Source organism: Myotis lucifugus, unplaced genomic scaffold, assembly GCF_000147115.1.
Source record: "Myotis lucifugus unplaced genomic scaffold, Myoluc2.0 scaffold_421, whole genome shotgun sequence".
NCBI classification, from domain to species: Eukaryota; Metazoa; Chordata; class Mammalia; order Chiroptera; family Vespertilionidae; genus Myotis; species Myotis lucifugus.
In genome coordinates, this window is record NW_005871469.1 from 542,959 (window position 1) to 564,860 (window position 21,902).

Here is a 21,902-nt window from a genome sequence, read left to right on the forward strand (position 1 = left end):
GCAAGTATCCGTCCCCCCTCACAAACTACAGCTGGACAACCTCCGTCCTCACAGTCCTTATCACATCAGGGTGGCATGTGCCAGTAGCCAGGGCCCCTCACCCTGGACCCACTGGCTTCCCGTGGAGACGCCTGAGGGAGGTAAGAAGGGGCTGGTGGGGGAGACGTTGCCCTCTGCCCCCTGGACCTTGCTCACATCAGTGCCACCCTCAGCATCTCCTCTCACCCATTTACCCCATGTGGCCTCCATCTCCTTCCTGTTCAGTCCCCACTCCTCAGCACAGCACTGGCATCTCTCCCGGAACTCTTCCCTATGCTTCCGCTCCTGGGAGGCCTGCATGAGTTGCCCATGTGCATGCTCTTTGCACCCTGCCTTCACTTCCTGGGGTCAGGGAGAAGTCAGGAAGAGGTAGGGGTGCCAGCTTCCCCTCTTCCCTGTCCTCCAGTGCCTCTGGGCCCCCCTAAGAACGTTACCGCCATACGGAATGGGAGCCAAGCCATCGTGCGTTGGCAGAAGCCAATGGCACCCCTGCAGGGCACTCTGTTAGGGTACCGGCTGGCCTATCGAGGCCAGGACACTCCTGAGGTGGGTGCTGCTGGCTGGGGTTGGGGAGAGGAGCTGAGAAGGAGGGAAATGGGGAGGAGAAGATGACAGGGCAGATATGGACAGTTAGTTGTACAGGTTGGTTAGTGCAGAGGAGAGCACATTGTGGGAAGGGTAAAGGGGTCCAGGGGAAGGGGATGGAATGGCTATTTATGAATCATTATAGTGTTTCAGTGGACATGTTTCCTTGGTCATTTATCCCAGGAGCCTCCATGTTTTCCCGTGACGATGTTACAGCAGATAGTTGTATAGCATCTTGAGGAAGGGATGCCTTTTCTAATTTGCACAAAGATATTATCTGTGCAAACAGCATCCCTGGGGTGGAGAAGTAGGGTGGGAAAAAGGGTGAGATTTAGAAGGGGCTGGAGAGATGAGAGTGAAAGATGAGAATTCAGTTTCCAGCATAAGTACTATGTGCCATGCACTGTTGTAGGGCTTGCGGACATGGCAGTGAATGAGACAAAGTCCTGTCCTAGTCCTGTCCTAGTGGAACTGATATTTTAGTGGGCACGGGGATGGTGATAAAAGGAGTGGGGATGAAAAGGTAGGAAGAAGAAGGGAAGAAGGTATTGGAGATGAGAAGGTTTACAGAAGGTTGGGGAGTTGAGGCCTAAGCGTTAAGAACCTGGGGCTCTACCCTGATGCTAAGTCTGGATGTCCTAGGTGCTAATGGACATAGGACTAAAGCAAGAGGTGACCCTGGAGCTGCGGGAGGACAGGACTGTGCCCAACCTGACGGTGTGTGTGGCAGCCTACACCGCCTCTGGAGATGGACCCTGGAGCCTCCCTGTGCCCCTAGAGCTTTGGCGCCCAGGTAACTCCAAAGTCATGTCAGCCCCCTTCAAAGTACCCAGAAGAACCTTAACTCCCCAAGATGCTCCTGACTTGCTCTCTGCAACTTTCAGTGTTGCCCCAATCTAGGCTCTGTTCCTATCAGAATCTTACTGAGCCTCACACCCTCACCTGCGTCACACCAGTCTTGCCCTCCTTGAGCATGTCCTCCCTCTGTCCTTTCTCCTCACAGGGCAAAGACAGCCAGTGCACCAGCTGGGTAAGGGCTTTCGCATCCCCTCACCTCCCTCCCTTCCCAGTGAGGACCCTATCACCACACTCATATGCTTTACACATCCCTTTCATGTTTCTCAGACTCATCACTCTAATCCTCTATTTCTTGTTTTTATGTGGTCCTTGATGGAGGTGCCTGGAATAGCCCAGCATATTGTAGGTACTCAGTGAATGGTAGATGGGTGGATGGATGGATGGATGGATGGATGGATGGATGGATGGAAGGAACAGTGGATGAGTTATCCCCTTCACATTCATCCTTCTCAAATATTTCTTAACAATACTCAAACATTCCTCCTACTCCCTTTGTATCCTCCTAGCACCGTTCCATTCCACCTCTTATAACTCATCCCACTATCCTTAAATATCTTTCACGTCTTTCTGCACTTCTTTGCATACCCTTTCCACACTAACCCACCCTCTTTTCATGTTCATCCCATTATAATTCTTCATTCCTTACACATGCCTCCAAAACCTAATGCTTCCCACACCTCTCATTCACAAACTCTGTGCACACTTTTTACACACACACCATACATTCCACATTGCAAACACTGAAAAACTTTCAGTCCACACTATCCCACACTCTACAACTCTCCTTGTAGACTCATCCAATACTCCTTCCATGTTACTCCCTCACCGCTAGGTAATCCTAACCCATCCCCATTCTCTGCACACACCCACACAAACTCCTGGCACACTTAACACATTCCCATTCTCTATTTCTTATTCACCCACTCCCACCCTATTTGCACACCCTTTTTATTCATCCCTGGCTCATCTGTCCTTCCCACACATTTTACATGCTCATTGCACACTCTTCTCACACCAAAGTTAATTCTTACAAATCACTGCTCACTCCTTGAATCTAAAACTCCTTGAATACTCTTCACTCACACACCCCCAATTCCTTCAACATCCATCCGCACCCTGTACACATTCCTTTGCACACTACACCCCTTTGCACATTTACTTCACTCTCATCCTCACTTAGTGAAAACCCTTCCACAGTCATCACATGATCCTCAAAAATATTCTTTGGTCATTTATCCCAGGAGCCTCACTGTTCTTGCATACTTAATGCAGATGCCTCATACACCCATCCTACACTGCATGCATTCTCTCCCCTACTCGCCTGTTTATCCACACCCAAGTTCCCCTTCTTGCACAATTATCACATATATCACACACCCCTCTACTAGCAATTTACTCACACCCATCTCATGTTCATCAGCCCTCCTTGCATTATTTTTGTTGTGTTGTTAATCCTCACCTGAGGATATTTTTCCCATTGATTTTTAGAGAGAGAAGAAGGGAGGGAGGGGGAAGAGAGAGAGAAACATTGATGTGAGAGAGACACATCGACTGGTTGCTTTCCGCACGCACCCTGACCTGGGCCAGGTATCGAGCCTGTAACCTAGGTATGTGCTCTTGACCAAGAATTGAACCTGTGACCCTTCAGTCCACAGGATAATACTTTAACCACTTAGCAACACTGGCCAGGGCCCTCCTTGCATTATTATAACCCATCCCACACTCCTTTCACACTCATCACACACTCCTCAACTGTCCATCCCACTCTTAAGTCACCTCAGCCACCCTACAAGTCTCATGCTCTTACTTTAACACTCACTCATATCACATTCATTGCATGCCTTGCCCAGCCCAGTCCAGTCTCCCCATATATGTGAATGCACCTATGATAGGCTTAATCAAATATATCCACATCTGCTCCCTACAACATCACCCCCTTGGGCCTCAGGGAGATGGACACAGGGCCTTAGCCATGACCTGTCCCCCATACCCTGACAGTGAGTGAACCTCCAGCCCCCTCCTTCTCATGGCCCTGGTGGTATGTACTGCTGGGAGCAGTTGTGGCCGCTGCCTGTGTCTTCATCTTGGCCCTGTTCCTCATCCATCGGCGGAAGAAAGAGACCCGCTATGGGTGAGTTGGAACTCTGTGAGTAGAGAGGCTCACATAGACTAGAATGGAGAACTTGGAAGCAGGGAGACCATGGAGAGGCTAGTGCAGGAGGAGAGATTACCAAGAACTGGAATTAGGGCGAGGGTCTGGGGAATGAATGGAAGGAAGAAGGTAGCAGTCCAAGATATGCTCAGCAAACGCTGGAGGAGAGGAAAGGCAGGACTTGGGATTGGGACGGTGCTTGCTTTCACTGATAGTGGAAGGAGGGGGTTCCACATGGCTCTACCCTCACCTCCTCCCCATTCCCTTTACCCTCCCCCCCCGCCCCAGAGAGGTGTTTGAACCAACAGTGGAGAGGGGCGAGCTGGTGGTCAGGTATCGCGTTCGCAAGTCCTACAGTCGCCGGACCACTGAAGCCACCTGTAAGTGAACTCCATGCCTCCATGCCCTGGTTTGGGGATAATAAGTGTAGAGATTCAGTCTTCTGTATATACGTGAACCAAACATTTCTGAAGGCCTTGGAATACTAGGATGTTAGGACCACAGACTCTAAGAACAACAGAATTGTAGAATCACACAGAAGAACCTTAGAACGATAGAATCTTAGACACAATAAATCTTGGAAGACCAAACCTCAGAGCCATAGGATATTAGAACAATGTGTTGATCGTTAAAATGACAATGATGTTATGATTATGATGCTGATAATGACAGCCAACCCTAACATTTCTTATGTGACAGGCACTGTTCTAAATGCTCTACACATGTCACTTAATTTAATCCTCAGAGCAATCCAGTGAGGTAGGCATGTTATTCCCCCTTCACTTCACAGATGAGGAAATGGTAGCATAGAGTGGTTAAGATGTTTGGTCAAGGCCACACAGCTTGTCAGTTGGAGAGCTGGGATTCTAACCCAGGTAGTTTGGCTCTGAAGTCCATCTTCTTTACTGCCTCTTAGAATTATAGGATGTGAGAGAGGTAGAATAGATCTTGGCCTAAAAAATTATAGGCTCAGTACTATAGACTCTTAGGGTCTTGAAAATTATAGAATCTTAAAACTATAGGCTCTCTGTTAGAGGACTGTAGAGTTATGGAGGGTCCCAGCTACGGAGGAGCTCAGAGGCCACCCAGTCAAATCTCTTCATCTTTCCATTGGGGAAACCTAAATCCAGGGGAAAAAAGGAGGGGGCAGAGTTAGGTCTCTTCCTAGCACACAGTGAGAAGGCTTCCAGGCCCCAAGGAGATTTCAGAAGGGGCTGGAAAAGCCATTAATTTAAGAGGACAAAGAAGAGGAAGTGAGCAGGTCACACTCATCTAATGGAGTCACATGCAGCACCAATTCTCAAAGTATGATCCAGTCCCTGGGGGGCACTGAGATCTTTGCAGGAGGTCCATAAGGTCAAAACTATTTTCATAATAATATCAAGATATGTTTTGCCCTTTTGCACTCTCACTTTCTCACAGGGATTCCATGGAGTTTTCCAGGAACTTTCTAATGTGTGATGATGTCATCACTCTGTTGGTTGACAGAATGTGTGCTTATGTATTCCTGTTTTTTTAAAAATCTATTTGCTTTAATTTTGAATACAGTAAATATCAATAGACAGGATATCTCAAAAATGTATACACACTTTGTTGTTTCTTTGTGTGTGTGGTTTTTTTTAATCCTTACCCAAGGATATTTTTTTCCATTGATTTTTAGAGAGAGCGGAAGGGAGAGGTAGAGACAGAGAGAAACACTAATATGAGAGAGACACATCAACTGGTTGCCTTTTGCATGCCCTCGACCAGGGCTGGGAGCCTGCAACCGAGGTACATGCTCTTGACCAAAATGGAACCTAGGACCCTTCAGTCTGCAGGCTGACACTCTATCTTCTGGGCCAAACCAGCTAGGGCAATACATACTTTGAATAATTATTCATTCCAATGGGTTAAATCTGAAAAGAAAGAAAAGTCAATTGAGCTATCAGCAGTTAAAGTGTGTATACATTTTTGGGGGACACTTTCTACATACCCCACGTAAATGAGAGCTCTTTGCAGAACTCCATAATTTTAAGAATGTAAAGGGGTCCTGAGGCCAATAAGTTTGGGAACTCTTCCTATAGAGCAATGACAATGAATCAATTATAACTACGACAACTGTGTCGTAGACATCGGGTTGAGTGAAAGAAGACAGACACAAAAGAGAATACAATATATGATTCTATGTTTATAACATCCCCAAACAGAGAAGACTAATCTATGGTAAGAGAGTCAGGAAAGTGGCCACCCCTGAGAGGGTAGGTCATGGTCTGTTCTTTTTTTTTTTTTTTTTTTTTTTTTAAATATATTTTATTGATTTTTTACAGAGAGGAAGGGAGAGAGATAGAGAGCCGGAAACATCAATGAGAGAGAAACATTGATCAGCTGCCTCCTGCACGCCCCCCGCTGGGGACGTGCCCGCAACCAAGGTACATGCCCTTGACCGGAATCGAACCCGGGACCCTTGAGTCCGCAGGCCGACGCTCTATCCACTGAGCCAAACCGGTTCTGGCCATGGTCTGTTCTTGACCTGGGTGCTAGTTAGATTGCTGGGTTGGTTTGTGAAAATTCATTGAGCTGGTCACTTATGATTTCTACAGATTATATACCTCAATAAAACTTTAATAAATATTATGAACAACTGGTATGGCAGAACACTAACCAATCAATGTGCCCACTGATGTGAGATTATGTGACAGGCTCCAACCTTTTAGGTGCCCCTCTTGGGGAATATTCAAGGGGTCTAGAGGAGGAGCTAGGGTGGGAGTGGAGGGTGCTCAGGACAGTAGCTATTTCTGAATAAATGCAGAAGTATCTCTGAGCATGTAAATGTCAGCCCAGCTCTATGGCTCTGTCATCCCCACTCCCCATGCAGTGAACAGCCTGGGAATCAGCGAAGAGTTGAAGGAGAAGCTGCGGGATGTGATGGTGGACCGGCATAAGGTGGCCCTGGGGAAGACCCTGGGGGAAGGTGAGTCCCCCTGGCACACATGTATATCCCCCTGAACTAAGGAGTCCTTCACTTCCCCACGTCCACCCAACCACACGAAAATGCAACCCCTATGAGCCCCCCTGAGGTCAGTGTCTCCCTCTGGTCCCCTACAGGAGAGTTTGGAGCTGTGATGGAGGGCCAGCTCAACCAGGATGACTCCATCCTCAAGGTGGCTGTGAAGACAATGAAGAGTGAGTCTGTGCACACATGTGGGACCCCCATCCCCTAGCCTATCCTTCCCAATGCCCCAAAGGAGGCAGAAGAGCAGAAGAGTTAACAGCAAATTGGCTTTACCACAGAACCTCAGTGTTTCCAGGCAGGAAATGAAGTCCATGCTAGGTACTTCAACGGGAGAAATTTAATATGGTGAGATTACTACAAAGGTGTAGGAAGGACTGAAGGAACACCTGGGAGCAGTGACACAACCTGGAGATTAGCAGCAGCAGTAGTCATTCCCACCTCTAGGCCTGAAGGGCAGAGGGAGGAATGACCAGGATTACCAGAGCCCATGGCCAGGGACGCCTGTCAGGGTTTGGGAATCACAGAGTTAGCGGAAACCTCGTGGGAGCTTGAAACACAAAGGAGACACAGCCACCACCAAGGAAATACTGGAAGCCTTACAAGACTGGGTGAAATACCCTGGCTTCTCCCCTCCTCCTTCCTGTCCACCTGCCAGTCTCCCATTAGTGCTTCCCATTGGCAAAGTCCAACAACAAGCCAGTAGGAAAGGGAGCCTGGGAAATGTAGTTTTCAAGGGCCAGCCCCCTGTGATACATAGCAGAGCAAGAAAGATCCGAAATGAGGTACACCTGGCTTCATCATTTACCAGCAGTGTTATCTCAGGCAAGTGACTATCCCTCTCTGAGCCTCCCATTCCTCATGTGGAAAAGAGGATCATAATGGCCCTACCTCCTAGGACAGTGGTTGGCAAACTGCAGCTTGTGAGCCACATGCGGCTCTTTGGCCCCTTGAGTGTGGCCACGAAGTTTCAATCTCACTGTACGTGCGCACCTGCACGTGGTATTTTATGGAAGAGTGTCGAGTAACACTCCCTCCACGTTCTGCATGGAGTAGGGTTCGGTATCTGAAAGAGGAGCCGCACAACAAATGAGAGAAAAAGACACGAGATAATTTTGCAATATTGGGGGACCAGGCGGGCAAGTCCCAAAGGACTTCCACCGATGCTCAGGCCGCTCCAATCTTTTATTGATCTGGAGTAGCCCTTAGGGTAAGGAGGTTTCAATGACACACAGATCAGACAATTTCCAGGAATAGGCAGAGTATCTGATTAGCTCATCAATAGATAGATTTCCAGGAATAGGCAGAGTATCTGATCAACAATAATCAACAAGGATCTACATAAGTATCTAAGGAATTAAGTGAACTAAGGTGGGGATGATGCTTCAACTATTATTACCTAAATTAACTGGGTGGTTCCTAGATTAACTGGGTGGTGCGCAGTCCTGACCTTTGTTAGGACTTCAAAGGTTACTAGCTTTTGGGGGTCTCTGTCTAAACTCAGCTAGTGAAGACAATGAATGGACTCCGGCAAAAAGCCACACGCAAGGGGCCGCAGTTTGCCGACCACTGTCCTAGGATGTTGTGAGACAAAGCACTTAATGCTAGGTGTGGAACGTAGTACATGCAGTTGATGTGGACTGTGACTATACTATTTATATCATCAGAGAAGGTGCGAGCCAGTCCAGGGCCACACAGCACAGGAAGTCCACGGCAGGAAATCATTTCCATACAGGGAAAAAGCATAGAGGGTCAGGCTGGAGGTGAGGGAGGAACAATCCCTTCTGAATCACTGGGGCCAAAAGTTTGGGTTATGCAGTCATCACTTAGTCACTCACTCAGTCGTTTTTGAACATCTCCTATGTTCTTGACCTGGGTTTCAATCCCAGCTGTGTGGCCTTGGGCAAGTCACTTTGCCTCTGTGAGCCACTTTCCTGAGCTGTAAAACAGGAAAAATCACACAGACCCCCACTGCTATTGGAAATGTGTTGGGACATAGCCTACTGTGGTGTGTGCACTTGGACCCGGAGTCTGACTTTGAATTCTGCCTATTCCTTCTGCAAGCTGTGTATGCCCTCAGGCAGGTTCCTTAACCATTATGTGCCTTGGTTTCCCTCCTTTAAAATGGATAAAATAATAGGAACACCTCAGAGGATTAAATGAGTTAATACATGTAAAATTCTGAGTATAGCACCTGGCACTTAACAGTCATGTTTAATGAAGAAGATGATGATGATGATGATAGTGAAGGAGAGGAGGAAGAGGGGAAATACTCCCTCCCCTGCTTCCCCTCTCATCCCCTCCTTCTTACCCTCCTTCCTCTCTCCCCCAAGTTGCCATCTGCACAAGGTCGGAGCTGGAGGATTTCCTGAGTGAAGCTGTCTGCATGAAAGAATTTGACCACCCAAATGTCATGAGGCTCATCGGTGAGGGACAGCAGATTTAGGGGGCCTACAGGCTTTGTGGGAGCAACACTAAAGGGAAGATCCCTCTGGCACTGGGAAGATCAAAGCTCCAAGCTCCCTTGTTTCCCCCTCCCTCAGAGCCAGCAAACTGCCCCCTCCTTCTCTCCCTCAGCTTGGAATGTGACCTGTGACCTTTCCCAGAAATAGCTGAGGTCCCCAGGAGGACTGGGGAAACATCCTTGGGAACAGTGCTGGAAATGTCTTCTCTGAAGCTTGGTCCTTGCCACCCCTAAAACAATTTGGAGGCCAGATTTGAGGGAGAGGGACAGACTGAGCTGGGAGAGGGGGTGGCTTCCCTTTCTGTCCAGCTGGAGTGACAGGGTTGCCTGGGGGACTCAGGCGTTTGTTTCCAGGGTTCCGAACTAGATGGCTTCCCTGCACCTGTGGTCATCTTACCTTTCATGAAACATGGAGATCTACACAGCTTCCTTCTCTATTCTCGACTCGGGGACCAGCCAGTGGTGAGGGCATGTAATCATCTACAAGTTTTAATAATCTACAAGTATTAATTGAGCACCTACCAGGTACCTGGTGCTACTCAGACACTGGGAAGAACATGGTGACCAAGAACTGGCTCTCATGGAACTGTCTGCCAGTGGGGGGACAGCAATAAACAAGTTAACAAATAAATAGGCAAGATGATTTGAGTACTAGGAAGGAATTATAGAGTAAGAGGAATGAGAGGAGGCCAGGCAATTAGTTTGGATAGACAAGGAGGTCTCACTAAGGAGAGGAGCCAGCCGGTGGGAGGTGGAGAGATCTGGGAGGAAGCAATCCTGAAGGGAACATGGGCAAAGGCTTGAGGTGGGAACAAGCATGGCTTGTTTGAAGACTAGAAAGGAGGCCCCTGGAAGGAGTGTATGTCGAGGGCAAGAACAGTAGGAGATTAAGTCACAGAGGAAGGCAGAATGGGATTATATAGGGCCTTGTTAGAAAGGGTTAGATTTAATTCTTGTAGCCATGGGAAACCATTGCAGGGCAGAGCTAGGCACACACAGGAAGGAAAGGGGGAAGGAAGGAGGGATGGGTCTCAGGAACTCAACTGACCTCTCTCCTGCCCTGGTCCCCTAGTTCCTGCCCACTCAGATGCTGGTGAAGTTTATGGCAGACATTGCCAGTGGCATGGAGTATTTGAGTACCAAGAGATTCATACATCGGGACCTGGCCGCCAGGAACTGCATGTGAGTGTTGAGTCTTCCAGGGACACCCTAAACCCTATAGGGAGCTCCTTTCCTCCTTCTCAGGATGAAAAAGGGAGCTAGGCACACACACACACATACCCTTTGCACAGGTCAGAATTCAGGACTGGGATAGAGAGGTCAGCAAGGGGATTGGGGAAGGCTTCCTAGAGGTGATGGGCCATGAACTGAAATCTTAAAGGAGTATTTGAATGTGGAGAGAGAAGAGGCAAGAGGGTGGGCTCAGTGGGCAACATGAGTGAGCAAAGGGGCAGAGGTGACCGATGAGGGTGGTGACATTTAAGCCTCATTTCTGTCCCTCTCTATGCTGAGTGTCTTGTCTGGGGCTGCCCTTGGGGAGGGGCCAAATTGGATAAGGAGACTAGACCCCTCCCCCCATTAATGGACATGTGTGTGTGCGTGTGTGTGTGTGTGTGTGTGTGTGTGTGTGTGTGTAAATACAGGCTTAGAATATTAGTCTCATTACAATGTTGGACTCATAGAAATTGGAGCTGAAGAATCAGAGTATTTGTTATAAAATGTGTAAATGTTCACAACTCTCAGAAATATAGAAAACATTTTATTCCCCCCGAACACTTTTTATTTTGAAAAATTTCAATCCTACAGAAAAGTTGAAAGACTTGTATAATGAACACCCATATACCCTCCTTGTTGAGATTTTGCCATTTTCCTCTATTCTCTTTTTCTCTCTCCCCTCAACCATTTGAAAGTAAGTTGCCAAGATGGTGACCCTTCACCCTAAATCTTCAGTAGGTATTTTCTAAGAGTAAGGAATTATGCCTAAGTAAAAACAGTAATTCTGTTATCACATCTAAGAAGATTATCAATAATTTCGTACATAATCTAATATCCAATCCATATTCAAATTCTTCCAATTGTCTTCCGAAATATCTTTAGGGCTATTTTTCCCTCTAAAACAGGATCTATTCAAGGTTCCCACGTTGCATTTGATTGTTATGCCCCTGTAGTCTCTCTTATTTATTTATTTATTTATTTATTTTTATTTTTATTTATTGTTTTTCAATATCAACTTTTTCATTTTTATTTTAAATATATTTTTATTGATTTCAGAGAGTAAGAGAGAGGGAGATAGAAACATCAACAATGAGAGAGAATCATTGATCAGCTGCCTCCTGCACACCCCCTAGTGGGGATCGAGCCCACACCCAGGCAGTGCTCTGGACTGGAATTGAACCCAGGGCCTCTCTGGCGGGCCGAGGTGGGAAGGACACTTCTCAAAATACAAATACATTTAATATGGAAGGAACCAGGACAGTTTTAAGGGCATTCACATGCCCAAATCTTCCCCACCTTCTCCCCAGCTCAGGGCCTACCAGCCGGGGGCAAACTACGGCCCGCGGGCCGGATCCGGCCAGTTTGAAATGAGTAAAACTAAAAAAAAAAAAAAGACCGTACCCTTTTATGTAATGATGTTTACTTTGAATTTATATTAGTTCACACAAACACTCCATCCATGCTTTTGTTCCGGCCCTCCAGTCCAGTTTAAGAACCCATTGTGGCCCTCGAGTCAAAAAGTTTGCCCACCCCGGCCTAGACTCATAGAGACTGGCAAGCACACTGACCCTCCATCCCCAAAGGAAAATCTGGACTTGTGCCCCTTCTCCTTCCCCACAGGTGAAGAGCTTAAGCAGGGCCTCGTCTCAGCTGGCTTCAGCCTGAGCCATGCAGTCTTCCAAAGTATTACCCTGGTCATTGTTATGTAAAAGCATAACTTCCTTAATGTCTTTCAGTTCAAAGACCATTTCCTTAAATTTGCTAATTAATTGAAGGAACTCCATCATATTGTCCTCTGAATACTGGTGTATTTCCAGAGCCTCTTCCACTAAAAGAGGGTCGAAGCCCTTCCCACAGAGCTGTCTATATACAAAGATAGTAAAGAATCTGCTCGGATTTCTCTCCTTTCCTCTTCATGGCTCTCAGGACATACTCATATGAGTAGCCCATGTTGACCACTGTCTCCACACACTACTGCTCACAGGGGACAGCGTCTGCAGGTCAGAATAAGACTGGGGACAGCTGGGAGTGTTGGGCACTTGTGACATGGAGAGATTAGGAGGTGTGACCATGGGACTTATATTTGGAGGTGACGATTCTTCTGTACACACAGACAAGACAGAGAGGGAAGGCATCTGGGAAATCATACCAGAAAGGGTCAGGTTTGGCACCTCTGTGCCACTGTCTAAGTTCAAAGCTGAAAGCCCAAGATTTTGATGCCCATTGAACTCACTGCACTGCTTTGGGTGGAAGGTTTAGGGAATTCTGGAAAGTGCCATTTCGGAGGCAGAATGTGTTAGGAAAGTGCTTGCTAGCTTGGCTGTCTTCTGATTGCTGTCATCAGAGTTAAGTTTGGGGAAGGACAGGGATTTGATATTGCTTATTGCAGGAATGGGGGGGAGGGACACTTTGGAAGACAGCGACATCTTTTCACAGTTGCCCAACTGTGGTAAGGTTATAAAGCCATTGGGTTTATGAAGAGGCTTGAAAATAGTGTTGCCTGCTCCAGGGATGCCTGTAATACAGACCCAGAGCCTCCTCTAGGCAAGTTACTGTCCAATAACAGCCAGTGGTTCCTACCAGAATGTTTCTCAGCTCTTCCTTCTCATCAATAATTTTTAACTCGAGATTATCAAATGGGTCTTCTTCATACTCAAAGTCAACAGGATTGAAATCTGCCTTTGTGTGGGGTGAACTGAGAACTTTTTGTTTCGTGGCACTGCTGCTGACCCGAGTAGGGGTGAGGATGCTGTTGTGCTGAAGGTGGCAAGGATGGGGTTAATAGGAAGTGGCACTGTGGCTGTGCTGTGAGTCTTGGGGAGGCTCATTTTGATATCGCCTTCTGGGCCACTCTTAGAATTCACTTTAGCTTCTGCTTCCTCAACCTTACCCTCTGCTTCCCGCTGGGTCTTGGATTTTCTTAATATCTTCAGCCCACTCAATGGTTTCATTTTCCAAGGAGAAGTCATACTGTACTTCTCTGACAACCTGCAAACAATCAGGCAAGGAGAAGCCAATAGGTAGATCAACTTTAGCTGGTGTTTTGAATTTGTCTCCGATCTTAAATGGGACATCATCAAAGCAACTGAAAGTCCCATGAAAATCTGCACTCAACTTAGAAACCATTTAGAACCTGAACGCCGCTGCCACCGCAGCTGTCCCAGAAGCCGAAAGGTGCTGGCACCACCGCCAACTGCCTAGGCTCGGTCCCCGCTGAGCTCCTGATGGCCCCTCGGGAGAGCAAACACCACCACCTTCAACTCTGCTGACCCAGGGCTAGGTCATCACCACAGCCACAGCCAGTACTACAGTCACCATCTTGAAATCCTCCTCCCCTCACTGCTCTGCTGTCCCTTATCCTTATATGTCACACAAATGAGACCATGCAGTTTGTACTCCTTGGTGTCTGGCTTCTTTCGCTCAGCATGATGTTTTTGAGATTGGTCCATATTGTGTGTGTGTGTGTGTGTGTGTGTGTTTCAGTGGTTTGTTCTTTTTGTTGTTGTTTTCTGTATAATATCCCTTGTATGGGTGTCCCATAATATTCTGTTTCTTTAATCTATGCGCTGATTCCATGGGTGTGTTTGTGAAAATTCAGATTTGTGCATATATATTATACATCAAGAAAACAGTTTTGTTTTGTTTTTAAAACAGATAATCAAACTCAAGGAGCTTAGGAAGGACTTTAGAATTTGGCAAAAAGCCAGAGCTGGGAAGGCCCTCAGTAGCTTTTTGTCCCGCCCTCATTTTATGGAGGAAACAAGAAGTAACGCAGTTCCTTCCAAATCTGGGGCAAGGAGGAGAGACAGGCCCTAATCCCAAGCAGGACAGCCAGGGTGGAGATAGAGATGTCTGAGAGTGAGAGTAGGCTTCCTGGTGGAGAACCCATGTCATGACCCTGTTCCTCTCCCCAATCCTGGCAGGCTGAATGAGAACATGTCCGTGTGTGTGGCAGACTTCGGGCTCTCCAAAAAAATCTACAATGGGGACTACTACCGCCAGGGACGTATTGCCAAGATGCCAGTCAAGTGGATCGCCATTGAGAGCCTGGCTGACCGTGTCTACACCAGCAAGAGTGATGTGGTATGTGCCCCTCTGATAGGAGTGGGTACAACAGGAGGGTGTGGCCTAATCATCTCACACTGCACCTGGGCTCACAGGGACCTGTCCACGTGGGCTACTCATGTCTGAGTTATGGTGGGTGACTATGAACAGTGTTGTGGACATGCTAGGGATGTGGACAGGTCCATGTGTGCATGGTGGCAGGTTCTACATGGGACATATAGACAGTTAAGGTTATAAGAGGTGGTGGTAAGTATGTATACATGTGTATAGGCAGGCTGTGGAGGGTGACACATGAGACCATGTGTCCATTAAGTGTATAAATGTGTGCATGGGTGAGCATGTCTGTGTGCACAAAAGTTACCTCTATGAGGGTGTACCTGTGCCAAAGTGGTTCTGTGAATAGCTGTGATGCACCCACAAAGATAGCTATGTGCACATGTGTGCATAAATGTGTGTTCAGGGGTGTCTTTGTACAGGAGAAACACTCTAATTCTCTCCCCTCTGCCCTCCACAGTGGTCCTTCGGGGTGACAATGTGGGAAATTGCCACTCGGGGCCAAACCCCATATCCAGGAGTGGAGAACAGCGAGATTTATGACTACCTGCGTCAGGGAAACCGCCTGAAGCAGCCTGTGGACTGTCTGGATGGACTGTGAGGACCCTTAGGACCCCCTTCCCCCATCTCCACTTAATCCCAGATTTCACTCCAAAACATATCCAGGACCCTATAAAACCTGTACAGAATCCCTCAGACTGTTGAGGAGGCCACCTGCCCTCCTCACCCCTGCTCCACAGGGGTGTGAATTAGCAAAAGGTGTCCTTTCCTCCTTTGCCTTGTGCATGGAGTGCAGGCTGGATCAGCCTCCTCAGCCAGTTATCCATGAGCAGTGAATAACTACACCATCTTACCTGGAGGCTCTGCCTCTGAGACTCCCCCACTCTCAAAGAATTCTAATCCATCCCAGACTCCTGAGCACCCACGCTTTCACCAGATGCTCTTCAACCCCCAGGACCCTCTGTAAAATCCTTCAGGTTGTTATATCGAGCTTCCCCAAACCCTCAAGCCTCCTATGAGATGCTCTCAGGCTTCTTTAGGATGGCGCTTATCAAACTTTGTCGCCTGTTGACACCCAGAGAGCAGAACATTTATCCAGCATGATGTTGCTGGGCCAGGAGAGGATAGCCTGGGGCTGCAGGCTCCCCAGGTCCTCCTTGGGTGTCCAGAAGCTGAGGGGAGCAAGAATAATAGCTAGTGTTTCTATAGAACTTACTCAAAGGCACTGTTTTAGGCGCTTTGCATATATTAACTCATTTGGTCCTTAAAATGGCCACATGAAGTATTATTATTCCTATTTGCAGGAGAAGAAACTGGGGCCCAGAGATGGTAAATCACTTGCCAAAGGCTGCATAGCTAGTGTATTAGTTACCCATACCCCCAAATCTAATAGCTCAAAATAGGAAACATTTATTACTTTCAGTTTCTGAAGGTCTAAGTCTGAGAACAGCTTGGCAGGGTGATTCTGAATTAAGATTTCTAATGAGGTTACAGCCAAGATTCAGGGTAATTCTGAGTCAGGGTTTCTAATGAGGTTGCTGTCAAGATGGGGTTGCAGCCATCTGATGATTGGGACTAGAAGATTGTTTTCAAGGTAGCTCAATCACATGGCTATGGCAGGAGGCCTTAGTTCTTTTCTATGAAGACCCTGCCATAGTGCTGCTTGAGCTTCCTCACAACATGGTGGCTGGCCTCACCCAGATGAGCATCCTATAGGAAAGAGCAAGGAGGAGACCACAATGCCTTTTACAGGCTAGTCTCAGAAGTCACACACAACATCACGGCTGTAAGTCAGAATCAAGTCAAGAAGTCCAGTCCACATTGAAGGGGAGGGAAATTAGGTTCTATCTTTTGGGGAAAAAAGAATGTCAAAGAATTTGAGCACATATTTTAAATCAACACAGCTTGCAAGTCTTTGATGCCAGTCTGTTCTGGGGAGCCACACTGGAAAGCTCTGCTGTAGCAAACTATCACTAGAATACCATCCCATACGTAGAGTGGTTTTCCAATACCATTTCCAGCTCCCAAGTGTCCCCGAAATCCTTCAGAAACTCTTGAGAAGTCTTCAGTCCCCATAGATGCCCCCAACTGTAACAGTTCCCTCCAGCCCCATGAAATGTCCTTGGTCCCCTGAGTGTCCTCAATTTCCCCCTAACTCTCAGAATGTTCCCCTTCTAAGTCCCTGCTCAGTCTCTCACCCCTCACTCTGCTGTCCTAGGTATGCCCTGATGTCCCAGTGCTGGGAGCTAAACCCCCAGGACCGGCCAAGTTTTTCACAGCTACGGGAAGATCTGGAGAACACACTAAAGACCCTGCCACCTGCCCAGGAGCCTGATGAAATCCTCTATGTCAACATGGATGAGGGTGGGAGTCATGCTGAACCACTTGGAGCTGCTGGAGGAGCTGATCCCCCAACCCAGCCTGATCCTAAGGATTCCTGCAGCTGCCTCACCGCGGCTGAGGTCCATCCTGCTGGGCGCTATGTCCTCTGCCCTTCTACAGCCCCTGGCCCCACCCTACCTGCTGACAGGGGCTCCCCAGCACCACCAGGGCAGGAGGATGGAGCCTGAGACAACCCTCTGCCTGGGACTTCCTCTCAGGACCCAAGCTAGGCACTGCCACCTACGTTCCCATTCCAGACCTTACTCACAACTGCAGCTCTCTCTTCCTACCAATTCCACTTCCATCTCACACAAATCCTCTCGCTTTCCACATCTTAGTGTCCCCGTGTGTAAAAGGAAGGGGTTGGACTGCAATCCCTAAGCGTCCTCCTAAGTCTAACATGCCAAGATTTTGGATTCTAAGGTTTAAAGAGCCTAGGTTCTGGGTTTCAAAGACGTTATGAGTCTTAGGTTCTAAGGACCTGAAATTCCAAATTATCTAATTTTAAAGTGCTAAGGTTCTAGACATGAAAGCTCTAAGGTCTATATTTGAAAGTTCTGAGATTCTACGGCCCTAGATTTTCCTGTTTTTAAGATTCTTGATAAAATCTGTAAGTTTTGGGGTTCTAAAGTTCTATGATTCTAGGCATAGGAACTAAGACTCAATGATGCTGGATTTCATTTTCCTTAGGGTATAAGACTCTAGGTTCTAGAATTCTAGAATTCTAGACATAGAGGTTTTAAGGCCTAATGTTCTAAAATTTGATGTTCTAAGCCTCTTAGAGTATAAATCCCCTGGCTGACTCTAGACTCTAGCAGTGGTTCTCAACCTTCCTAATGCCGCGACCCTTTAATACAGTTCCTCATGTTGTGGTGATCCCCAACCATAAAATTATTTTCATTGCTACTTCATAACTGTAATTTTGCTACTGTTATGAATTGTAATGTAAATATCTGATATGCAGGATGTATTTTCATTGTTCGTGACCCACAGGTTGAGAACCGCTGCGTCTAGAGCATAAGGGCTTCAAGATTTTATCCTTTCAAGTTCTAAGATTCTAATGATGATGCCCTAGCTGGTTTGGCTCAGTGATAGAGCGTCGGCCTGCGGACTGAAGGGTCCCAGGTTCGATTCCGGTCAAGGGCACATGCCCGGGTTGCGGGGTCGATCCCCAGTGTGGGGCGTGCAGGAGGCAGCCGATCGATGATTCACTTATCATTGATGTTTCTATCTCTCTCTCCCTTTCCCTTCCTCTCTGAAATTAATTTTTTTAAAAAATTAAAAAAAAAAAGATTCTAATGATGGTCAATTAGAGTTTCTAAGGCTTTATGATCCTTGAAGCTCTTGTTATGAGATTCTGGATCCTAAAGGTCTAAGATTCTAGATTCTGCAATTCAAAAGTTCTAAGAATCTACAGATGGAGGTTCTAAAGTCTAATGTTCTCAGATGTGATGTTTTAAGACTTAGTCTAAGAACCTAGATTCTCTGTGTCTAAGATTCAAGATCATATGTTTCAAGGTCCTAGATTATTAAAATCTAAGATTCTAATGTTAAGTTCTGTATTCCAAGGCACTCTAGATTCTATTGGTCCAAGATTCTGGGTCCTCAGCATCAAAGGTATAAGACTCTACAGTTAGTTGTGATTAACTAGATACCAAAGTTCTAATAATTTCTAATGTTGGACACCTTTAAGCTCTATGTTGCATTCTGCCTTTCTAGGATTTTAGTTAAGGATCCAAGAATCCATGATTCTAAATCTTAAGATTCTAGGCACTGCAGTTCTAAAATTCAAATGTAAGGTTTTAAAGGTCTACAGGTCTTGAACTCCAAGGTTCCAAGGTTCTAACTTTATAGTATTATTCCATGTGACCCTCCCGAGCCACCTCTGCTTCCTCCTCCCCTCATGTGGGGTTTTCCCCCCTCAAGCCTGTGCAATGCATTAGGGAGGCCTCCTTTCCCCAGGGGACAATCTTCCTCCTTTTGGGCCATGCTGCCCGCACCCTGAGCCAGTCCCTCATATCCCCCTGTACAGAGTGTGGACTCTGACACCTCCAAAGGGGCTTATATCACATAAAACTTTGTAACCACACTTCTTTCTCTTGTCTCTCTCCACAATCATGTGGTCTCTCTGGAACTCAGTTTCTCCGTCATAAAAAGAAGGGTTTGATGGGATCCAGGAGAGATCTTTTAAAGAAGATAGAAATGAACATGCACATGGACAAAAAGTCACACAAAGAAAAGCAGACTCTCCAAAACCCCTACTGAGGAATAGGCACATAAATATAGGGTCACATAGAGACACCTATTAATGGGCATACACCTGGTCACAAATACAGAGATACTGAAATTCAGACACATAGAGCAACAGAGACAAAATTATAGATACAAACAAACATGATGCACAGGCAGATACTCACCAACATTAGGAAGAAACTAAAGTAACACAAAGAGTACAGTTACACAGAGACATAGAGTACAACAGGTACTCACAGACCCAAACATTCAGATTCACATAGCAACACAGGCACAGGAGATCGCCAATAATCTCCAGCCCACAAAGGAACTCCTGCCGAGACAAGCCCACACCGTGTTTTGCATGCAGGGCGGACACAAGTTCCTGGGTGTGTCCCACCGCAAATGGAGGAGCCCTTGGCAGCGCCCGGACGCCCCCCGGTGGCAGCTCCTGGACACTGACAACAGTTCAATCTGGGCCACAAACTTTTTTAGGATAAATCTGTGGGAAGCTGGGAGGAGAGAGGAAGTCAGACGTTACGTTGGCCAGGGGCGGGGTGTCTGGATTGGAACCTCCGGGCCCACGTGAGTGTCTGTCCGGCTTCTGAGTGGGTGCTGTGTGTCTAGGTTGCTGTAGTGTAAGCTTGTGTTGTAATATACCCCGTGCCTTTATCATTTGGCGCCTCCTGCCGGTGCGGATCTTAGTGGGCATCTCTACACTGCAGTTTGGTGTATTGTCCCTTGAATTGATGCATGTGATCTGATCTCACCGTCACATGTTTATCTGTGTTGTGTGTGCCTTTGTCTACATAGAGGTTGTGTGTGGCTTTTGTGGGTTTAAGGTAAGGCTCAGTGGGCAGCCGGCGTTTACATGTGTATCTCAGTTGTATATCTTACAGAAGTTTTGTGTCCGTTCAGTTCCAGGCGACAGGTGGTGCAGGGTTAGATACTGTGAAACTGGCGCTCATATTTAGCTCAAACACACAAGCTTAGCTACCACCGACCTGTGTGTTTGAGCTTGTCAGTAAGGACGCCAAACAGCCAGATATACTGAACAGCAATTTAAAGGATTTGGGGTAGAGACCCGAGAACTTCTGGAGGCCTTAGGGGGCGGGGGGCGGGGCGGGGGAAGGCTCTATGGTCGCATGCAGAGCACCCATAGGAATACCAACCATAGAGGAAGATGGCAGCGAAGCTATAATCGTGGCAGGAGGCGCCCTGAGATTTACTTTCAAGGGGAGAGGGTGCGATTTCCTTTACTACTTTTCTCACGCTGTTAGTCTACCAGCCGTGGGCAAACTACGGCCCGCGGGCCGGATCCGGCCAGTTTGAAATGAATAAAACTAAAAAAAAAAAAAGACCGTACCCTTTTATGTAATGATGTTTACTTTGAATTTATATTAGTTCACACAAACACTCCATCCATGCTTTTGTTCCGGCCCTCCGGTCCAGTTTAAGAACCCATTGTGGCCCTCGAGTCAAAAAGTTTGCCCACCCCTGGCTCTAGCCTCTATTATCAAACCTTCAGGATTCACTGGAGTCAACTAGTATTTCCAGATCAAGAATAACTTATCTAGCCCAGCCGGAGTGACTCAGTGGGTGAGCATCTACCTATGAACCAGGAAATCATGGTTGGGTTCCCGCTCAGGGCACATGCCCCGGTTGCCCCCTCGAGCCCGTGTGGGTCGTGCAGGAAGCAGCCGATCAATGATTCTCTCTCATCGTTGATGTTTCTTTCTCTCCCTCTCCCTTCCTCTCTGAAATCAATAAAAGCATTTTTTTAAAAAAGAATAACTTATTTACTTAATCACTAGCTCATATACCTCCCTCCACAGTGAAATTTGTGAGGCTATCCGCTGAAGAATAGCCAATCTGGTTAGTTTTTCCTAAAGCGACCCAACTGTACGAGCTTTGGTGAGATAAGATAGTAATTGCGATTGGTGGACAGATTGTTTTGAAACCGCCCTAACGGCAAGGGGCGGGTCCCTCGTGAATTCATCTCTTTCCGGCTTCTTAAAGGCAATAGTGAAAGAGGGGGGTGTCTGTTGACCCTCCACTTCATTGGTTCTAGTGAGTTTACCCGCTTGGACTCCTCTAGGGGCGGGAGATTTAGACCAATCAGGATATGTGTTACAGAGACACTAGTTTAATGCTGGGGCTGCTCAGGAAAGGCTGTGAGGCGCGCTCATTCTGAGATCTCATCGCTGATTGGCCTAAATTCTTACTCCCTTTACCTCATTCGACCCTACGGGAGCGAGTGCAGGGTCGTTACCCAATCACCGTGCGCTCCGCCTCCCGCCTCTTCCCGCCCTCCACTGGGGCCGCTGAATCGACGTAAGCCAACGCTTCCTCCCCGGCAGCTCCTGCGCTCTTTCATCGACCAGCTTTTGAAAGGCACTTTCTGATTGGCCGAGTCTCGGGCCCGCGCCCGTTGCTCCCAATGCGGTGGCCAATTGGCACCCGTGTTGCACAGCATGGAGCCAGGGAGGAGGGGGAGGTGGCGGCGGCAATTTTGAGTTGCCGCCGCCATTGGAGTGAGCCCCCCCTTTTTTTAGCTTGTTTGGAGGATAGTTTGAACGGAAGAGCGTAAAAAAATGGAAAAATTAAGGTATGTGCCCTCTGTTTTCTTAGGCAGAAAGTGGATGACAATAGAATAATAAATAGGGGGGGAGCGTCACTACGTATTTAACGGGTGGAAAGAGAGTGGCAAAGCAATACAAAAAATGTTGAAAAATCGGAGCAAAACTCCACAGATAAGACACAATCCCAATAGAAACAGGAGTCATATATAGTGCGTGCGGAGTCGGCGTCAGGCCGGTGTACGGGTGATAGGAAGGATACACTATGACGATGCAAAAAGGAATGAA

General features: G+C 47.3%; 1 protein-coding gene and 1 pseudogene across 1 annotated transcript in view; one reads left to right on the forward strand and one right to left on the reverse strand.

Moving 5' to 3' along the window:
* The window catches only part of AXL (AXL receptor tyrosine kinase), a 28,999-nt gene extending 10,107 nt beyond the window's left edge, over positions 1 to 18,892 (forward strand). The window contains exons 7-19 of the mRNA XM_023743961.1: positions 6 to 140; positions 446 to 585; positions 1,267 to 1,417; positions 3,481 to 3,613; positions 3,923 to 4,014; positions 6,489 to 6,584; positions 6,719 to 6,796; positions 8,957 to 9,049; positions 9,428 to 9,549; positions 10,160 to 10,269; positions 14,226 to 14,385; positions 14,882 to 15,018; positions 16,640 to 18,892. Coding sequence (XP_023599729.1) covers positions 6 to 140; positions 446 to 585; positions 1,267 to 1,417; positions 3,481 to 3,613; positions 3,923 to 4,014; positions 6,489 to 6,584; positions 6,719 to 6,796; positions 8,957 to 9,049; positions 9,428 to 9,549; positions 10,160 to 10,269; positions 14,226 to 14,385; positions 14,882 to 15,018; positions 16,640 to 16,991 — 1,799 coding nt within the window. The 3' untranslated portion in view covers positions 16,992 to 18,892. The remainder of the gene's footprint in view (positions 1 to 5; positions 141 to 445; positions 586 to 1,266; positions 1,418 to 3,480; positions 3,614 to 3,922; positions 4,015 to 6,488; positions 6,585 to 6,718; positions 6,797 to 8,956; positions 9,050 to 9,427; positions 9,550 to 10,159; positions 10,270 to 14,225; positions 14,386 to 14,881; positions 15,019 to 16,639) is intronic.
* On the reverse strand, positions 11,888 to 13,428 carry LOC102426550 (annotated as a pseudogene).
* Positions 18,893 to 21,902: the final 3,010 nt, after the last annotated feature.